General features: G+C 35.8%; 2 protein-coding genes and 1 pseudogene across 3 annotated transcripts; 1 reads left to right on the top strand and 2 right to left on the bottom strand.

Annotated features, from left to right (window-relative positions):
* On the bottom strand, window positions 1-5571 carry LOC130942114 (uncharacterized). Of its 2 annotated transcripts, XM_057870807.1 has the most exons (6): window positions 5397-5571; window positions 4921-5176; window positions 4369-4835; window positions 3870-4054; window positions 3383-3457; window positions 1-1267 (listed from the first exon to the last, which is right to left on the bottom strand). In XM_057870807.1, the coding sequence occupies exons 4-6, from the start codon at window positions 3924-3926 to the stop codon at window positions 509-511; spliced, it is 891 nt and encodes a 296-aa protein (XP_057726790.1). In that variant the 5' UTR covers window positions 3927-4054; window positions 4369-4835; window positions 4921-5176; window positions 5397-5571; the 3' UTR covers window positions 1-508. The 2 variants fall into 2 exon arrangements, with proteins under 2 accessions (XP_057726790.1, XP_057726791.1); XM_057870808.1 differs by lacking the exons at window positions 4921-5176; window positions 5397-5571 and having other exon boundaries at window positions 4369-4852.
* A 2382-nt stretch (window positions 5572-7953) lies between these two features.
* On the top strand, window positions 7954-8892 carry LOC130939227 (uncharacterized). Its single transcript, XM_057867348.1, has one exon. It carries the CDS (start codon window positions 7954-7956, stop codon window positions 8890-8892), a length of 939 nt encoding a protein of 312 aa, XP_057723331.1.
* Window positions 8893-10292: 1400 nt separating this feature from the next.
* On the bottom strand, window positions 10293-11557 carry LOC130939228 (UPF0481 protein At3g47200-like; annotated as a pseudogene).
* Between the last annotated feature and the right edge of the window lie 3381 nt (window positions 11558-14938).

Genomic DNA, 14938 nt, shown 5'->3' on the forward strand with positions numbered 1-14938 from the left:
CACTGTTTGAATAACAGTGAGAATAAGTAGAAAAATTCCAGCAATTGAAGCTACCGTCTTCCATGGAGTGTTGCAGTAGTCGCGCTTCAAAATTGCTACTTTTCTGTTCCAAGGTTTCTTACAGAAAGCATTCAAGCCTTTAAAAATACAGGAATATTTCACATTAAAACCTACATTCACAAGATTCACTGCAAGACCATTGAACATTTTAGCCACTGCATTGCTCTCACCTAACCAATTCTCAATTATTCCTTTCTTAATCAGCAAATCTACATCTTTTTCTGTGTTGATAAGAAAATCCAAGAAAAAGATATAGTCAGCAAGATAGGATTGACTGATACAATGGCATTGCTCGAAAGCTAACAAATTTCTCAAAACAACTCCAGTCCAGTCATGCACTCTAGTAAATGGAATTCTCAGAGTATGACCTGTAATTTCCAAGTCCAGTAAGCATTTACTATTTTTGTTTACCTCAAACTTCACTCCTGCTTCCTTCAACTCAGTTGCACTATAGAGTTGTGTTAGCTGTGCTTCTCTTGAGCATCCAGAGGCTGATGGTTGGAATAAGTGAGAGGATGTTAATAGAAACTTTCTTGATAAATCTGTGAGTTATGTTACCAACACCGGATAAGGTTAGCTCATCAATATCACCGGGAATGGTACTGTGAGGAACCATATAAACAAGAGCGAGTCTTAATAATAAAGAAGGATGGCTTGGGTTGCCACTATTAAAAGTAGAAGGAAAAGCTAGATTGAAAAGCTTCTCAAGAACAAAGAAAGGAACTTGATTCTCGAGCAACACCAAATCTAATTCTACATAGGTCTGTAACCGTGGTGACAGAAAAATGGCATCATGACTTGTCCTCTGGTTAAAATGGTAATTGAGTAAAAGCTCTAATATGAAGCAGCAGTCCACAAATATCACCCTAACATGTTCTTCTTCACTGAGCTTGATGTTATCTGAGTAACAAGGACGAACCTTTGGCTCCAGCTCTCGCACGCAACTCACAAAACTTCCCAAGTTCTTTGTCTCCGATCTTTCAATGAATTGTCTGCAATATTTCTGATCCTCCATATTTAGCAATTTTTCATTTCCATGGTGCAAAGGACCAATGGAAACAACCTTTGGAGTGTATGCATCTTCATTAAACTTGCGGATCTCATGGGGCACCCTATAGATGCAGCATTCCTCTTTAAAGCGAGGTTGTCCCTCCTCTAACATGGCTTTAATCTTCATTACTTCATTAGTATTATTCCAACTTGCCATCTATATGAATAGTTTGCTCTTTTAGTTAGCCACTTGTCAAATTAGTGTGTATATAAGAAGGACTATACTAAGTGTACACCAAAGGCATAGAATATGGTGAAAACTCATGACGTGAAGTTGATAGTTGAGCCGTTAAATGATTTGACTAAATTTTCATCTAACGGCTTTTAGTTATCAATTTCACGTGAATTTAACTGTACTTGAGTTTCTACTATAGAATAGGTAAAAACTCATGTGCAGTCAACTTCACGTGAAGTTGATAGTTGAGAGCCGTTAAATGATTTGACTAAATTTTCATCTAACGGCTTTTATATTTAAATATAAATGCACATTTAAAATAAATTAAACCACACATGTATTAGATACAAATACATTGATGGCTGATTTTAGTAGTTAGTTTAGTGTTTGAATAGTATTTTTGATATGATATGTATTTGGTATTTATTACAGAAAAAACGATAAATATTTCCTGACTTTTTATCTCGAAGATAAATAAATCATCAACTAATTAAAAATACATAAATATTTTTCACTCTCTACAATGTGAAACATCTAAATTCTTCTAAAAATCCTATTTGTCCTTATATATTTTAGATAGAAAAACTTAAATGTTTCGTATTTTAAAAAATGAGAGATATATATTTTGTATTTTTAATAAGTTAGTGACCTATTTTTTTTATTATTTTATTGTAAGTAAATTTGATTATTCTAATAATTAATTATTTTACTGTAAATGAATTTAATTATTCTAATAATTAATTATTTAGTTATAAAATATGTAAATTAGTATGTATAAATATAGACAGCAGTAACTAATGTAGTAGTTGATTTGTAGTGTATATAATTTTGTATTTAGGTCTCTAATTTTTATGATCATAAATACTCTAATTTTATCCTTGATTTAAAATAAAATAAAGAACACAAAATTCAGGAATCATGATTGGATGTACGTAGTTATTGGTATTTAAGAATTAACTAGCTAGGATTTATTTATGTCTAAAATCAAGTAAATAACTAAATTATGTATTCTTTCTTTCCTGTGTCATTCGGTCTTTATTTATTTTTATATTGATATGTGGAAAAAACCTAATGTATGTCTTTATGATTTTTTTTTTGTTTATAAAAACTAAAATGAGACCTTCCCCATACGTCAAAAGATAAATTAATTATATTATATTATATAATATATTCTAATAAGTGTTGCATAATTTAAAAATTGATTAGATAATAGGTAAACTATGTTAAATTTAAATTGTTTTATATTAGAAATATTTTGTAGAATATTTATTTGATAATTTGAATATAATTTTATATAATTATTCAATTAAAATATAATATAATTAAAATATAGTTTATTATTTTAAAAATTTGAATTTATTTATTTTTAAAAAAGATATAGACTTTTTATATTAGAGTTGTATAAAACTATATCTTCATTTGTTGCTTCTGTTTTTATATTTGTTTTAGTTGTCATAGTTTGTCTTCTCATATGGTAATTTTTGGGTTACAAATAATTAAAGAAAAAAATTTTAGAAAATGAATGAGAATGAGAAACGCCAAAAGTATAAATTAGTTTTATAATCATGATATATTTGAATATAATTAGTAAGGAGATGTACCAAATTTGAACTTACTTGGGTTTAAAAAAAAGAACAAGAATGAAAAATATCAAAAATATAAATATAAAATTATGAATTAATTTTATAATCATGATATATTTGAATGTATTTAGTAAGAAAATGTGGTAAATTTAAATTTATTTGAAAGAATTTTTGCTGATTGATACAAGAGATTAAGAGATAAAGAGTAGTAAAATCTTATGTAGCATGTATAAATAGATCAAATAATATAGTAGTAAGAGTATTAATAATAGATAAGAATTTTTTCTTTTAATTTTTAAAAATCTTTTATTAAAAGATAATTGGTTGATTTTTAAATTTTGCCAAATAGATAAAATTATTGACATGATATCGCTAAAAAGAAAAATATAGCTTAAATACACTATAGAAAAATTAATGTACCAACTTTTATAGAATAAGAATAGATAATTCTACATTAATTATGTTAGCAAAGGAGAAATTTGGAGGATAATGCAATATAAAAAGACACACTTACCTTGTCAGAAATCAAAAGTTCTGGAAGAATCACAAGAGTTTGAATAGCATGGGTGGAATAGGAAACGTGCACAACCTTATAAAACATACAAGTTGTGTTATGTTCCAAATTTCAAGAGCAACATTATTCAACATGAGATAGATATATAGCTGAGATTAGGAAATGATCTTAGCTTGCAAAGTGAAGACAAGTATATCACTTTTTTTTTCTTGGATGCTATAAGGCAAGTATCACTGAGATTATAAAATAAGAAACATATTTATACAAGGAGTGTGGTGGTTAGTTAGTAATAATTATTTTTATTAGTATAGAAAAATTAATGTACCATATAAGAGTGTGGTGGTTAGTTAGTTTGCTTAATATTTAAAGAGAGAAAAAGAAGCATTAAGATAGAAGTTGAAAAGTATGAATAGAAAAAGGAGCAAGGATAGTGGAATTAGAAGAGGACGGTTGTATCTACCCAAAAAAAGGGTTTACAATCACATACCATTGAGTTTGTATCGGACCGTGGGCGGAGCTCCAAACCACCGTGACCAAGAATCATTGGTTCAAAGCCCTTGTCGCATGGCTTGATCCAAGAGAGAGCCACAACTCAGCTAGAGTAAGAGTAGCAGAGGCTTTTAGAAGATCGGCAGAATGAAAGGCTTGCTAATGCATATGGAAGGCCTAGAACTGCGTTTCCGGATTTAAAGTAGAGAACAGACAACAATAGTCAATCATTTAGGTTGTATCAATATCTCACATAAAAAGTATACACAATAAAAAAAATATATCATAAGCTAGTATAAATTGAAGAATATAAAAGATATGTGCATCAATAATCACGACTCATGACAAATTTTTGCCTATATACAAACACACAGAAGCATTTCCTTACTTGACTTTTCTTTTCTCCCCAATTCTACTGGCTTAGAATATTTTGCTCCATACAAAACTTACAGAGAATACACAAACCAAAAGTGTGTCAAATAATATGATCACATTACCTTGTGAATTTCAGCAAGTAAAAGAAGAACTGAAGCATTCTCAACTTGCAGATTGTACTTGTAGCACACGCAGAAGATGAAACGCAACCCTTTAAACAGTGTGTTCTCTTTTAACACTCACTAACACTAGCAGCAACCAGTACCTTTTTCTCCTTCCTGGGATAAGAAGCTAAGGTCTAATTCAGCCAAATTAAAATTCTTTGCTTAGTTATTATTAGGAAATAGGAGCTGTAAAATAGCTGGGTTTCTTAAGTAAAGTGTACATATTATAATTGAATAATTGTCATGAAAATTGATACACAAGGTAAAGTCAACCTTTTGAGGAATGGTTTGACAGATAAGTTACAACAACCGAGAAAAGTGACACTTGGCAACATAGTCAACAAGGCCTCGTTTGTACCCTAGATAGAATGGACACCAGGCACAATGATTATGCCTTTTTACCTCTATCACTTGCTTTAAAATAACTAGTCACCAAATGAGGAATTAACAATTCATTGTCCAATTTCAATATCACTAGAGATACTAGAAAAGAACTAACAGTTCAAATACCTGTAATCCAAGTAGCAATGAAGATTCTCCAAAGCAGCAATGTAAAAGAACTAACAGTTCAAATACTACAAGATGCATACTTTTCAATTATATCAGCTTGCTCTTGTAAGTACCCTTGCAACTGCCAGTTTGTGCGCAGGAATACTGCACCACTAGGATCATCATCTCTTAGCATGTTACTTGAAGGATCTCCATAAGGACTAGCTACTCTAACATTCACTCTGTTTAGATGCCGAATCACCCGGAACATCAATATCTGTGTTTGTAAATTTTGACCAAGCATAGTTAGATCACTATGTCAAGAAACAGGCCAAAAAAAGCATAAATTATAAAAAGTCCTGGTTTTATATTCAGACGCCTTCATGAACCAGGATGAGTTTATTTAATGTTCTGATTTTATTTTTTATTTTCTATCTTTAATTAAAGGATGAACTATACAAAATAGCAAACAGAGAACAGCCCAATCACAACCATACCATCAACTAAACTCAGAAGCGTATTTGGTAAATGAAGATGGAATGGAATTCTTTCATTAGCCTCCTTTCTTGCTTCAATTTCTTCTGAAACCTTTTCATATACAAAATTCTCTAGGTCCATGTTCTTATATTCTGAATTCGTCTCCAGATTACTACTAGAATCATCTAAACTAAGTGCTTCGTAAGGAGGACAATTTGAGAATTCTTCTTTACAAAATTCTCTAGGTCCATGTTCCATTAACATCAGGTATGATGTGCACTTTTTGGCCTGTCATCATCTAGGCTTAGTATCAAACATAATCTACTGTTATATGTAAATGTAAAGAAAGAAATACGGCCAGTAGTCCATTTTCGCAAACATAACATTCACTCAACATTCCTTTGCAATTGTATCTGACTATATACTTTGGAAAGGAAAAGTCTAAAGGGTAAGTTAAAAAATAATTAAAATTATGAATTCTAATGTTAAGTATCATATTTAGATGTGGAGCAATTCAATAAATCAATATTAGAAAAAAATGACACCATTCAAATAGTGGACAGTGAAACAGCAACAAAGATTGAAAAAAAAAAAAACCCAGGTTAATAAGATGGACCGAGGATCTCAGGCATATTCTGAATTACTTCCTGAAAAACTCAAATAGACAATGTCATATTCATATTATGTTTTACAACAATGAGACCCCAGAAGTCAGAAGTCAGAACCTTGTGAACAGTTGCGGGTCAGATACAAAATTTGAATAGGGGCATATATCTCTACTAATTTTGTAACTTTATTTTACAAATATATGATCCTAACTGAATTTCGACATTTAGAATTAAGAAATTACTTGATGAAAGAAAACCTACCAAGAGCATTTATCATTTAAAAGAGCATCAAACAAAATTGCCAAATGCATAACATTAAAAACATGTTCAATATGTGATCACCTGTTAAACTTCTTGTTTCCATACACATCTCTATCGCTGCGGCGCTGTGGCCCTTCTCCCCGATCAACGCCCTCTCACGCTCCTTCTCGCGCTTCCCTTCTTCTTTCTTCATCCTCTTCTCCTTCTTCCACCCTTCCCTTTCCCTCTTCTCGGTTCCCCTAATTTATTATTTATAAATGATTTTTTTAAATTAATTCAACAATTTTAAAAACTAAATATCTAACAACTTAAATTTAAAAATTTAAAAAACAACCAGCTAAATAAATAATTTAATTTATAATTTATAAATAAAATTTTAAAAATTTCTAATAAAGATACCTAAACAAATAATTCCCAAATTCAACAAAGATAAAGATAAAGATTGTAATGTCCCAAGCTTCTTTTTTTTTTTCTATATTATAAGTAAACCAGTAATTGTTCTTATTTTTATGTTAATTTCTATTCAATTATCACTTTTTATGTTAATTCCTTCAGTGAACTCCAAGATAAAAGTGATTCTGGAATTCTCTGCTTGCAAGGGTTGCATACATGGCTATAATTCCATTCAAATACAGAATGATATAGAAAACAATGAAGTAATTCAGATACATAATAATAACAATGACATTCAAATAAGTGATGTTTCAGATATGAAATGAAATCAAGGCCGAATAGGGTGACTCACTTAACAAGTCTTAACTCAATTATGACAAAAATAAGCAGAAAGGCACCAATTTAATGAATAAGAGTGGCATGGAGAGAGGGAGTAACAAAGTCAGAACCATGATGATGGTGTTACTATGATAGCACTTAGCACCAGAATTCGTGTTTAGGTAAGAGTGGTTGAAATCATAGCAAACATAAACATTAGGGATGAGTTGTGCAGAAAATGGAAAAATATGTTTGTATTGTGAATCAGAATTATTATGTGTCTCAAGTACAACATATATAAGCTATGCTAAATGAAAAGTGAGTCAGCTTGCTAACTCCAAGACTAGTCACAACAGAATAACTGATAACTAACTAGATAACTTGCTTGAAGAACAAATAACAGCAGAAGAGAGCTTGAGAAAACAAAACAGATGCAATGACTCTATACTAATTTGAATATGCCTCTATTATTTATTATTGTATATGAAAGAAATGTGTACACAAAAGTGATTCTTTTCATTTAAGTTAATCCAAAAGATCTTTTCGGATAATTTAAAAAGCTATAATTTATATCTTTTTTTTAGAAGATTTTTTTTTCTTATAAGAAAGATAATTTTTACATAATAAATAAAAAATATATTTTTATATTATTATACCTGAATATAATTAATAAACAAAAAAAAATTTATATAATATATCCAAACATAAAATTATTTTTATTTTTTTATAAAATTTTTTAAAAGAAGATAACTCTCTCAAAAAAAGATAACTCAAACAAACCATATTAAAAAAGAACTACCACAATATATTATTTTGCCTTGTTTTGTAAGTAAACCAGTAATGGTAAAGCAAACCCTTTTAATCCTATATTATACCAGATTGTAGTAGTGATTGTACCCACACGAACTTGTTTGTTTCTTCTTTCCTTAATTAATCCTACCAAAGATCGAGTCTTGAAACCCTTGTTCACTCGAAACATCAACAACCAAGCTTTTCAATGGCAGAGGCAGAGATTGCCCCAAGAAAGAGACTCATAATTAAGCTTCGTTTGCCGCGTTCAAGAACAGTGTCATCTGAAGAGTGCACACTAAAGCATGATGCTGATACTGAAACGCGTGGACCAGAATTTATGGCTTCTGAGTCATGCGGCGAGAAGAGGAAGAAAGATCAGCATTGCACCACTACTGAATACTCGTGTAATGTAGTGGGAAAGAGCCATGCAGAAGGTTCTAGAACCTTGTCAACTGATGCACAGTGCAAACAGAAGAAGGACGATGACGGTGCTGATTCTCGCGGAGACAGAAAGAGAAGAAAGTTGGCAACTTCTGAAGTTTCTGTTTCCACAAAATCTTCTGTGCAAGAACACCACAATGCATGTTTAAGAATCCCAAGAACCGGTTCTAAGGTGCTTGACTCGAAGAACACGAAGAAGGAAGAGGAAGAACATCACAATGCATGTTCAAGAATTCCAAGAACCGGTTCGAAGAAGGAAGAGGAGATGAAGGTTGTTCTGAATGAGCAGAGAATGGATCGTTACCAAAAGATGCAGTGTTGGGTGATCTTGAAGCGCTTCATGGTTGGAAGAGATGGCTGGGCTTTCAATAAGACTGTGGATCCCAAGAAGTTAGGGATTGTTGGTAACAAATGTGAGAGTGTGTTGTTGAAGCCAATAGGGTTTGAGGATATAGAGTCAAAGCTGCACAAATTCGTGTATTCAGGGCCTCATGAATTTGCAAACGATATGAGGCTTTTGTTTTCTTATGGATTCATGTACCCTCAAAGGGATCAGATTCATAGAGTTGCAAGGAGATTCAGTGAGAGCTTTGAAATTACTTGGAAGGCTTTGACAGAAAAGTGGTCAACTGAAGAGAGGAGAAGGAACAAGATCTTCAAAAGGGGAAGAATGAATAATAAAGCGGTGCACCAAAAGTTGTAGTACAAAGCTCTGAAACTGTTATCAAAGGAAGAAGCAGAAAGTGGAAGAAGGCCACGTAGGCATCAACGTGTTGGATTCAACTCTTTTGCTAAGTACTATATTATTCTTTCCACAATTTTCTTTATCAATGTTTCTCAAACAAACTCGAGCCAACTACTTTCTTTTTTTAATTCATCTTAAGTGTGATGAAATTGTGAAATTCGTACGCTTGGTTTTTAGCTTCAGTCAAATTTTAACTTACTCATATTTGTCACACTGATGTATGTTTTAATTTCTTCTATTAATAATATTTTAATTGTTCTTATTTTTATGTTAATTTTTATTTAATTATCACTTTTTAAGTTTATTTGTCTTTATGTCATTAACTCGTCCATGACAAAGCATATTATTCTCTTGTTAAAATTACTTTAATATTTAATTAGGCTCGCCATTATTTAATTACTTAATAGCTTCTCTTGTTTTCTTTAAGATAAAACATGATGTTTAATTTGAATACTAATTTCAGAATAAACGTGTAAATAATATAAAGAAAGTAACAATAAGAAAAATATTACATTCAAATGTTGATACAACTGCAGAGTAGCCCTATATATATAATATATAGGCTATACATGTGTTCAAAACAAACATGATATATTGAGCATTGAATATATAATCATCATCCAAGGTACACAGCACATGCATTAAGCTAGTACTACTTGGAGGATAGAAAATACTGTCTGAATAATAGTGAGAATAAAGAGAAAAATTCCAGCAATTGAAGCTACTGTCTTCCATGGAGTGTTGCAGTAATCAAGCTTCAAAGTGGCAACTTTTTTGTTCCAAGGATGATTACAGAAATCATTCAACTTCTCAAACATGCAGAAATATTGAACATTAAAATTCTCTGCTAGCTAGGTGTCCTAAACTTGTGCATTGAAAGTGATTTCTCTGGATTCGAATCGCATAAAAATACAGAATAACATGGCATGTTCCATCAGCTTGAACTGTGTAGTAGTTGACTTGTTCATGAACTTGGTCAACTCTTGTTTCTAGTTTCTTAGTCAGAATATGTGATGATCCATTGTAATTGTATGTGTGTTTGTAGCGCTTACAAACACAGATGGCTTCAAAAATTATCCTGATTTTATTACTTTTATATTGCATCATGCAAAAGTTGTATTTAATCCTCACTAATAAATAGATTGTTTTTTAAGAAATCTGTAACATGACTTTTCCCCCATGTGATTAATCACAGTTTTTAAACATTTCTTTTGTTGGAAGAAAGCAAAATTCAGTGATTCAGTAGTTCACCTGGCCTCCAAGTTTGGCTTACACTATTTTTTTGTATGAATTATTGTCTCAACTATCAATCATCGATAATAAATTCATATTTTTCTCACATCCAAGAAATTAAATTCTCATTGAACATGCTTGAGTAGAAAAATTCCAGCAATGGAAGCTCTCGTCTTCCACGGAGTGTTGCAGTAGTAGCGCTTCAAAGTTGCTACTCTTCTGTTCCAAGGTTTCTTACAGAAAGCATTCAAGCCTTTAAAAATACAGGAATATTTCACACTAAAACCTACATTCACAAGATTCACTGCAAGACCATTGAACATTGTAGCCACTGCATTGCTATCACCTAACCAATTCTCAATTATTCCTTTCTTAATCAGCAAATCTACATCTTTTCTGTGTTGATAAGAAAATCCAAGAAAAAGATATAGTCAGCGAGATAGGATTCACTGATACAATGGCATTGCTCGAAAGCTAACAAATTTCTCAAAACAACTTCAGTCCAGTCATGCACTCTAGTGAAAGGAATTCTGAGAGTATGACCTGAAATTTCCAAGTCCTGTAAGCATTGACTATTTTTGTTTACCTCAAACTTCACTCCTGCTTCCTTCAACTCAATTGCACTATAGAGTTGTGTTAGCTGTGCTTCTCTTGAGCATACAGAGGCTGATGGTTGGAATAAGTGAGAGGATGCTAATAGAAACTTTCTTGATAAATCTGTGAAATGAGTTATGTTACCAACACCGGATAAGATTAGCTCATCAATATCACCGGGAATGGTACTGTGAGGAACCATATAAACAAGAGCGAGCCTTAATAATAAAGAAGGAGGGCTTGGGTTGCCACTATTAAAAGTAGAAGGAAAAGCTAGATTGAAAAGCTTCTCAAGAACAAAGAAAGGAACTTGATTCTCGAGCAACACCAAATCTAAGCCTACATAGGTCTGTAACCGTGGTGACAGAAAAATGGCATCATGACTGGTCCTCTGGTTAAAATGGTACTTGAGTAAAAGCTCTAATATGAAGCAGCAGTCCACCAATATGACCCTAACATGTTCTTCTTCACTAAGCTTGATGTTATCTGAGTAACAAGAACGAACCTTTGGCTCCAGCTCTCGCACGCAACTCACAAAACTTTCCAAGTTCTTTGTCTCCGATCTTTCAATGAATTGTCTGCAATATAATTTTTTCTGATCCTCCATCTGTAGCAATTTTTCATTTCCATGGTGCAAAGGACCAATGGAAACAACCTTTGGAGTGTATGCATCTTCATTAAACTTGCGGATCTCATGGGGCACCCTATAGATGCAGCATTCCTCCTTAAAGCGAGGTTGTCCCTCCTCCAACATGGCTTTAATCTTCATTACTTCATTAGTATTCCAACTTGCCATCTATATGAATAGTTTGCCCTTTTAGTTAGCCACTTGGTCAAATTAGTGTGTATATAATAAAGATTAAAATAGTTGAACCTTTTGTCAGAAATCAAAAGTTCTGGAAGAATCACAAGAGTTTGAATAGCATGGGTGGAATAGGAAACATGCACAACCTTATAAAAAATACAAGTTGTGTTATGCGAGGACAATTCCAAATTTCAAGAGCAACATTCAACATGAGATAGATATATAGCTGAGACTGGGAAATGATCTTAGCTTGCAAAGTGAAGACAAGTATATCACTTTTTTTTTCTTGGATGCTCTAAGGCAAGTATCACTGAGATTATAAAATAAGAAACATATTTATACAAGGCTCAGCTTCAAGATATACTATGATGCAGAGTGATCGACAAATTTATTACTTCTAGCCTTGTTTTTAGTATTCAAATACACAATAGATATTCACGTGCAATAACCAATTAGAGTTAGTTAGAATAAAACCTGATTTGGTAGTTTTTGTTAGACCATTCAACTAAGACCAACTATACAAAGCTGATAACCAAGACTTTTAGTTTAAGCTTTACATTCCTTTGCTCATTACTTGTCACACAAGAATAGTGCACATTCTTTATCTACAATTGAAATTGAAAAGCTTCTCTTGTTTCCTTTAAGATAGAACATGATGTTTAATTTGAATACTAATTTCAGAATAAACGTGTAAATAATGTAAAGAAAGTAACTGTTCGGTAGTCGGGTTCCGGACAGGTCGGGTGTGCAAGTGAAGGGGTGGATAGGTGAGGATGCCTTAGCCTTGGTCGCGCTGATTGCGGGTTTGCCGAGCTGTCGAGCACTTGTACTGGTGAATGGGCGAAGGGGGGTGTCACCTGCAAGGACACTCCGACGCTTAAGTCAGCAATGTGCAGGCGAGCAGAATAACGAGGTGAGGGGATATGACGTACCTCGGGAGAAGAGCCAATCTTCCCCTTATATACATGTCAGTGGTGGGCCCTTCATGGGATAGGCCCATGTTCCCAAGGACGCTGTCCTGCAGCCGTGTGTGAGCCGTACAGGACGCGTGTCCGGGTCGGGTGGAGGGCGCGTGTCCGGGTCGGGTATGGCTTGGATCGGGTCGACCCGCGCTGATCTTGGGCCGAGCCGTAACAGTGCCCCCACGCGCCACTGGTAGTCGTGGGAGCTACCAATGGCGTGTCGTCTCGCATCTCGTCTGGTCGGACGCTCGTGGGCAGGATGTGCCTCCAACGCGCGTCTTTTGGTTGCTCAAACAACCGTTTCATCGCTTCGTTTCCTGCGCCGAGCATTGAATGGTCATAATGGGGTGAAAAAACCCCGTTTGAAAAGACCGTTCAGCCCCCAGGCGTTTCGCGCTTTGGAGGCAGTTTTTAAACGATCGGTTTTGATATTTCTGCACTTTTTTCACACTCCCTATTTTTCCTTTCTTTCTCCCCGCTACAAGATTCCAAGGTGTTGCTGTGGTGCCTCCGTTCGTGTTTCTTGCATCTTCCCAGACTCGCAATCATCCTCTTTTCATCAACTTAGGTAACTTTCGAATCATTCCCCCCTTTTATGCATTATTTTTGGTATGCTTGTTGCTTGGTTCTTTTGATGTTACTGCGTAGCCCTTTAGTTGCGAGTAGACGTGTTAGGGGGGAAAGTACCATTCCAGGGTAGGCTTTTTCACGTTCTTAGCCATTTAGTCTTGTTTGGCCTTAGTCGGGAAGTCGTGGGGGGGGTGTTTGTGTTCGGCCTGAGCAACCGATCTCTTAGACTAACTGGATGGTACCCCCATGTAGGTATGGCTCGCACGGTCTCCCGGACATCCGTTAACCCTGCGGCGTACGACCAATATGCTTGGGTCGTCTCTGATGTAAGGGATTCACCCAATCAAATGGGCGAGGAGGAGCTCACCGAGTTCCGACAAGCCGGGTATTTGTACGGTGGGACCGACGAGGATGCCAATTACGACGTTTTCGTCCCGGCTCCTCACGAGCGATTGTACGAAATCAACTTCCAACCCCGCCAGGTCGCCGACTGGATTTGGTTCTACAAAGCCATGTTCACTCAAGTCGGAGTTCGCATTCCGTTCTCAGCCTTTCAAATGGCGCTCTTAAACCGAATTTCCGTGTCACCGTCGCAGTTGCATCCGAATAGTTGGGCTTCGATCCACTGTTTCGAGATGGTCTGTGAATATCTCGAACTGCCGGTGTCTGTGGATGTTTTCCTCTTTTTCTTCACCCTCACAAACCCTTCCAAGGAGGGGAAACATAGAAAAGGGTTCATGTCCTTCCGGGCTGTCCAGGGTCGGAAGATTTTCGGTTTGTTCGAAGATTCTTACCATGGGTTTAAGGACAAGTATTTTAAGGTCCGCCCGGCCAAAGATCGTCACCCCTTTTGGTTGTCATTGGAGGGGGTACGGCTCATCCCGACTTATTGGAGCTTCGGGGCAGGGGCCAATAGTTTTATTAAGGTAAATTATAGAAGCATGTCGGCAGTAGATAAGCAGATTGCCGAAGTGCTAAACGCAGTTTTTGGGAAGAACCCAGTAAATCCCCATCTCCTCATGGGTGACCGGGAGTCCGGCCGTAATTATATTTGTGAGGAGCTTTTCACTTTGCCCTTTGTCTTTTTTCCTTTTATTGATATTGTGTGGCGACTAACCGACCTCTTCGCTTTTCTGCAGTGGATATGTCTGCGTCGGTGACGGGTCTTCCCGACCTGTTTCAAACCTTTCTTGGCGGTGGTGATGACGAGGAGGGTGACGACCAGCCCGCCCCCGAGGGGCCTGATGCTCCTCCGGAGGGCCAGGATGTTCCCGAGCAGAGGGCCGCAACCGGCGAGATCGGGACCTCGGCTCAGGGCGCCGCGGTTGAAGGTGGCAAGGTGGTCCACGTTTCCCCTATCCGTGAGGTGACCGGGATTGGGGGTTCGGTGCCCAATCCGGATGATGAGGAGGAGGTGGTAGAGGTCTCCAGCCTGAAGAGAAAAAGGAAGAAGACATCCACGACGTCGTCTAGTCCTGAGGGTGTCCTTACTGTTATGGAAAGGAATTTCGACGCTTCAAATTTTATAGACACCCAGCTGATCCCCGGTACCGAGGAGCATTTCCATGAGTCCTCCCTTGCCGGGCAGGCAAGGTGGATGTACCGCACTCTTCTGCGCGGCGCGGTCATAGCTCGGAAGGCCGAGTTCGAACTGTCCGGGATGGAGTCTCTCTGTCGGAGGTTGGATTCCGCTGGGAAGGCCAATAATGAGTTAAAAAGTGAAGTTGAGACCCTTCGGGAACAGCTGACTCAATCTTCGGAAAAATTGGATGCCGCCGAGAAGAAGGCCACCGCTGCCGAACAGAAAGCCGCTGCCGCCGAAAAGAAGGCCACAACTGCT

Source organism: Arachis stenosperma, chromosome 7, assembly GCF_014773155.1.
Source record: "Arachis stenosperma cultivar V10309 chromosome 7, arast.V10309.gnm1.PFL2, whole genome shotgun sequence".
Classification (NCBI taxonomy): Eukaryota; Viridiplantae; Streptophyta; class Magnoliopsida; order Fabales; family Fabaceae; genus Arachis; species Arachis stenosperma.

What these genes read in the sequence shown, in the direction of transcription:
- LOC130942114 (XM_057870807.1), bottom strand. Translation starts at nt 3,926, where the DNA reads ATGATTCTTGGTCACGGTGGTTTGGAGCTCCGCCCACGGTCCGATACA. An exon ending in GGTCCGATACAAACTCAATG is followed by an intron (nt 3,458 to 3,869) that starts GTATGTGATTGT and finishes ATGTTTTATAAG; the next exon opens with GTTGTGCACGTTTCCTATTC. An exon ending in AACTTTTGATTTCTGACAAG is followed by an intron (nt 1,268 to 3,382) that starts GTAAGTGTGTCT and finishes CTATTCATATAG; the next exon opens with ATGGCAAGTTGGAATAATAC.
- LOC130939227 (XM_057867348.1), top strand. Translation starts at nt 7,954, where the DNA reads ATGGCAGAGGCAGAGATTGCCCCAAGAAAGAGACTCATAATTAAGCTT.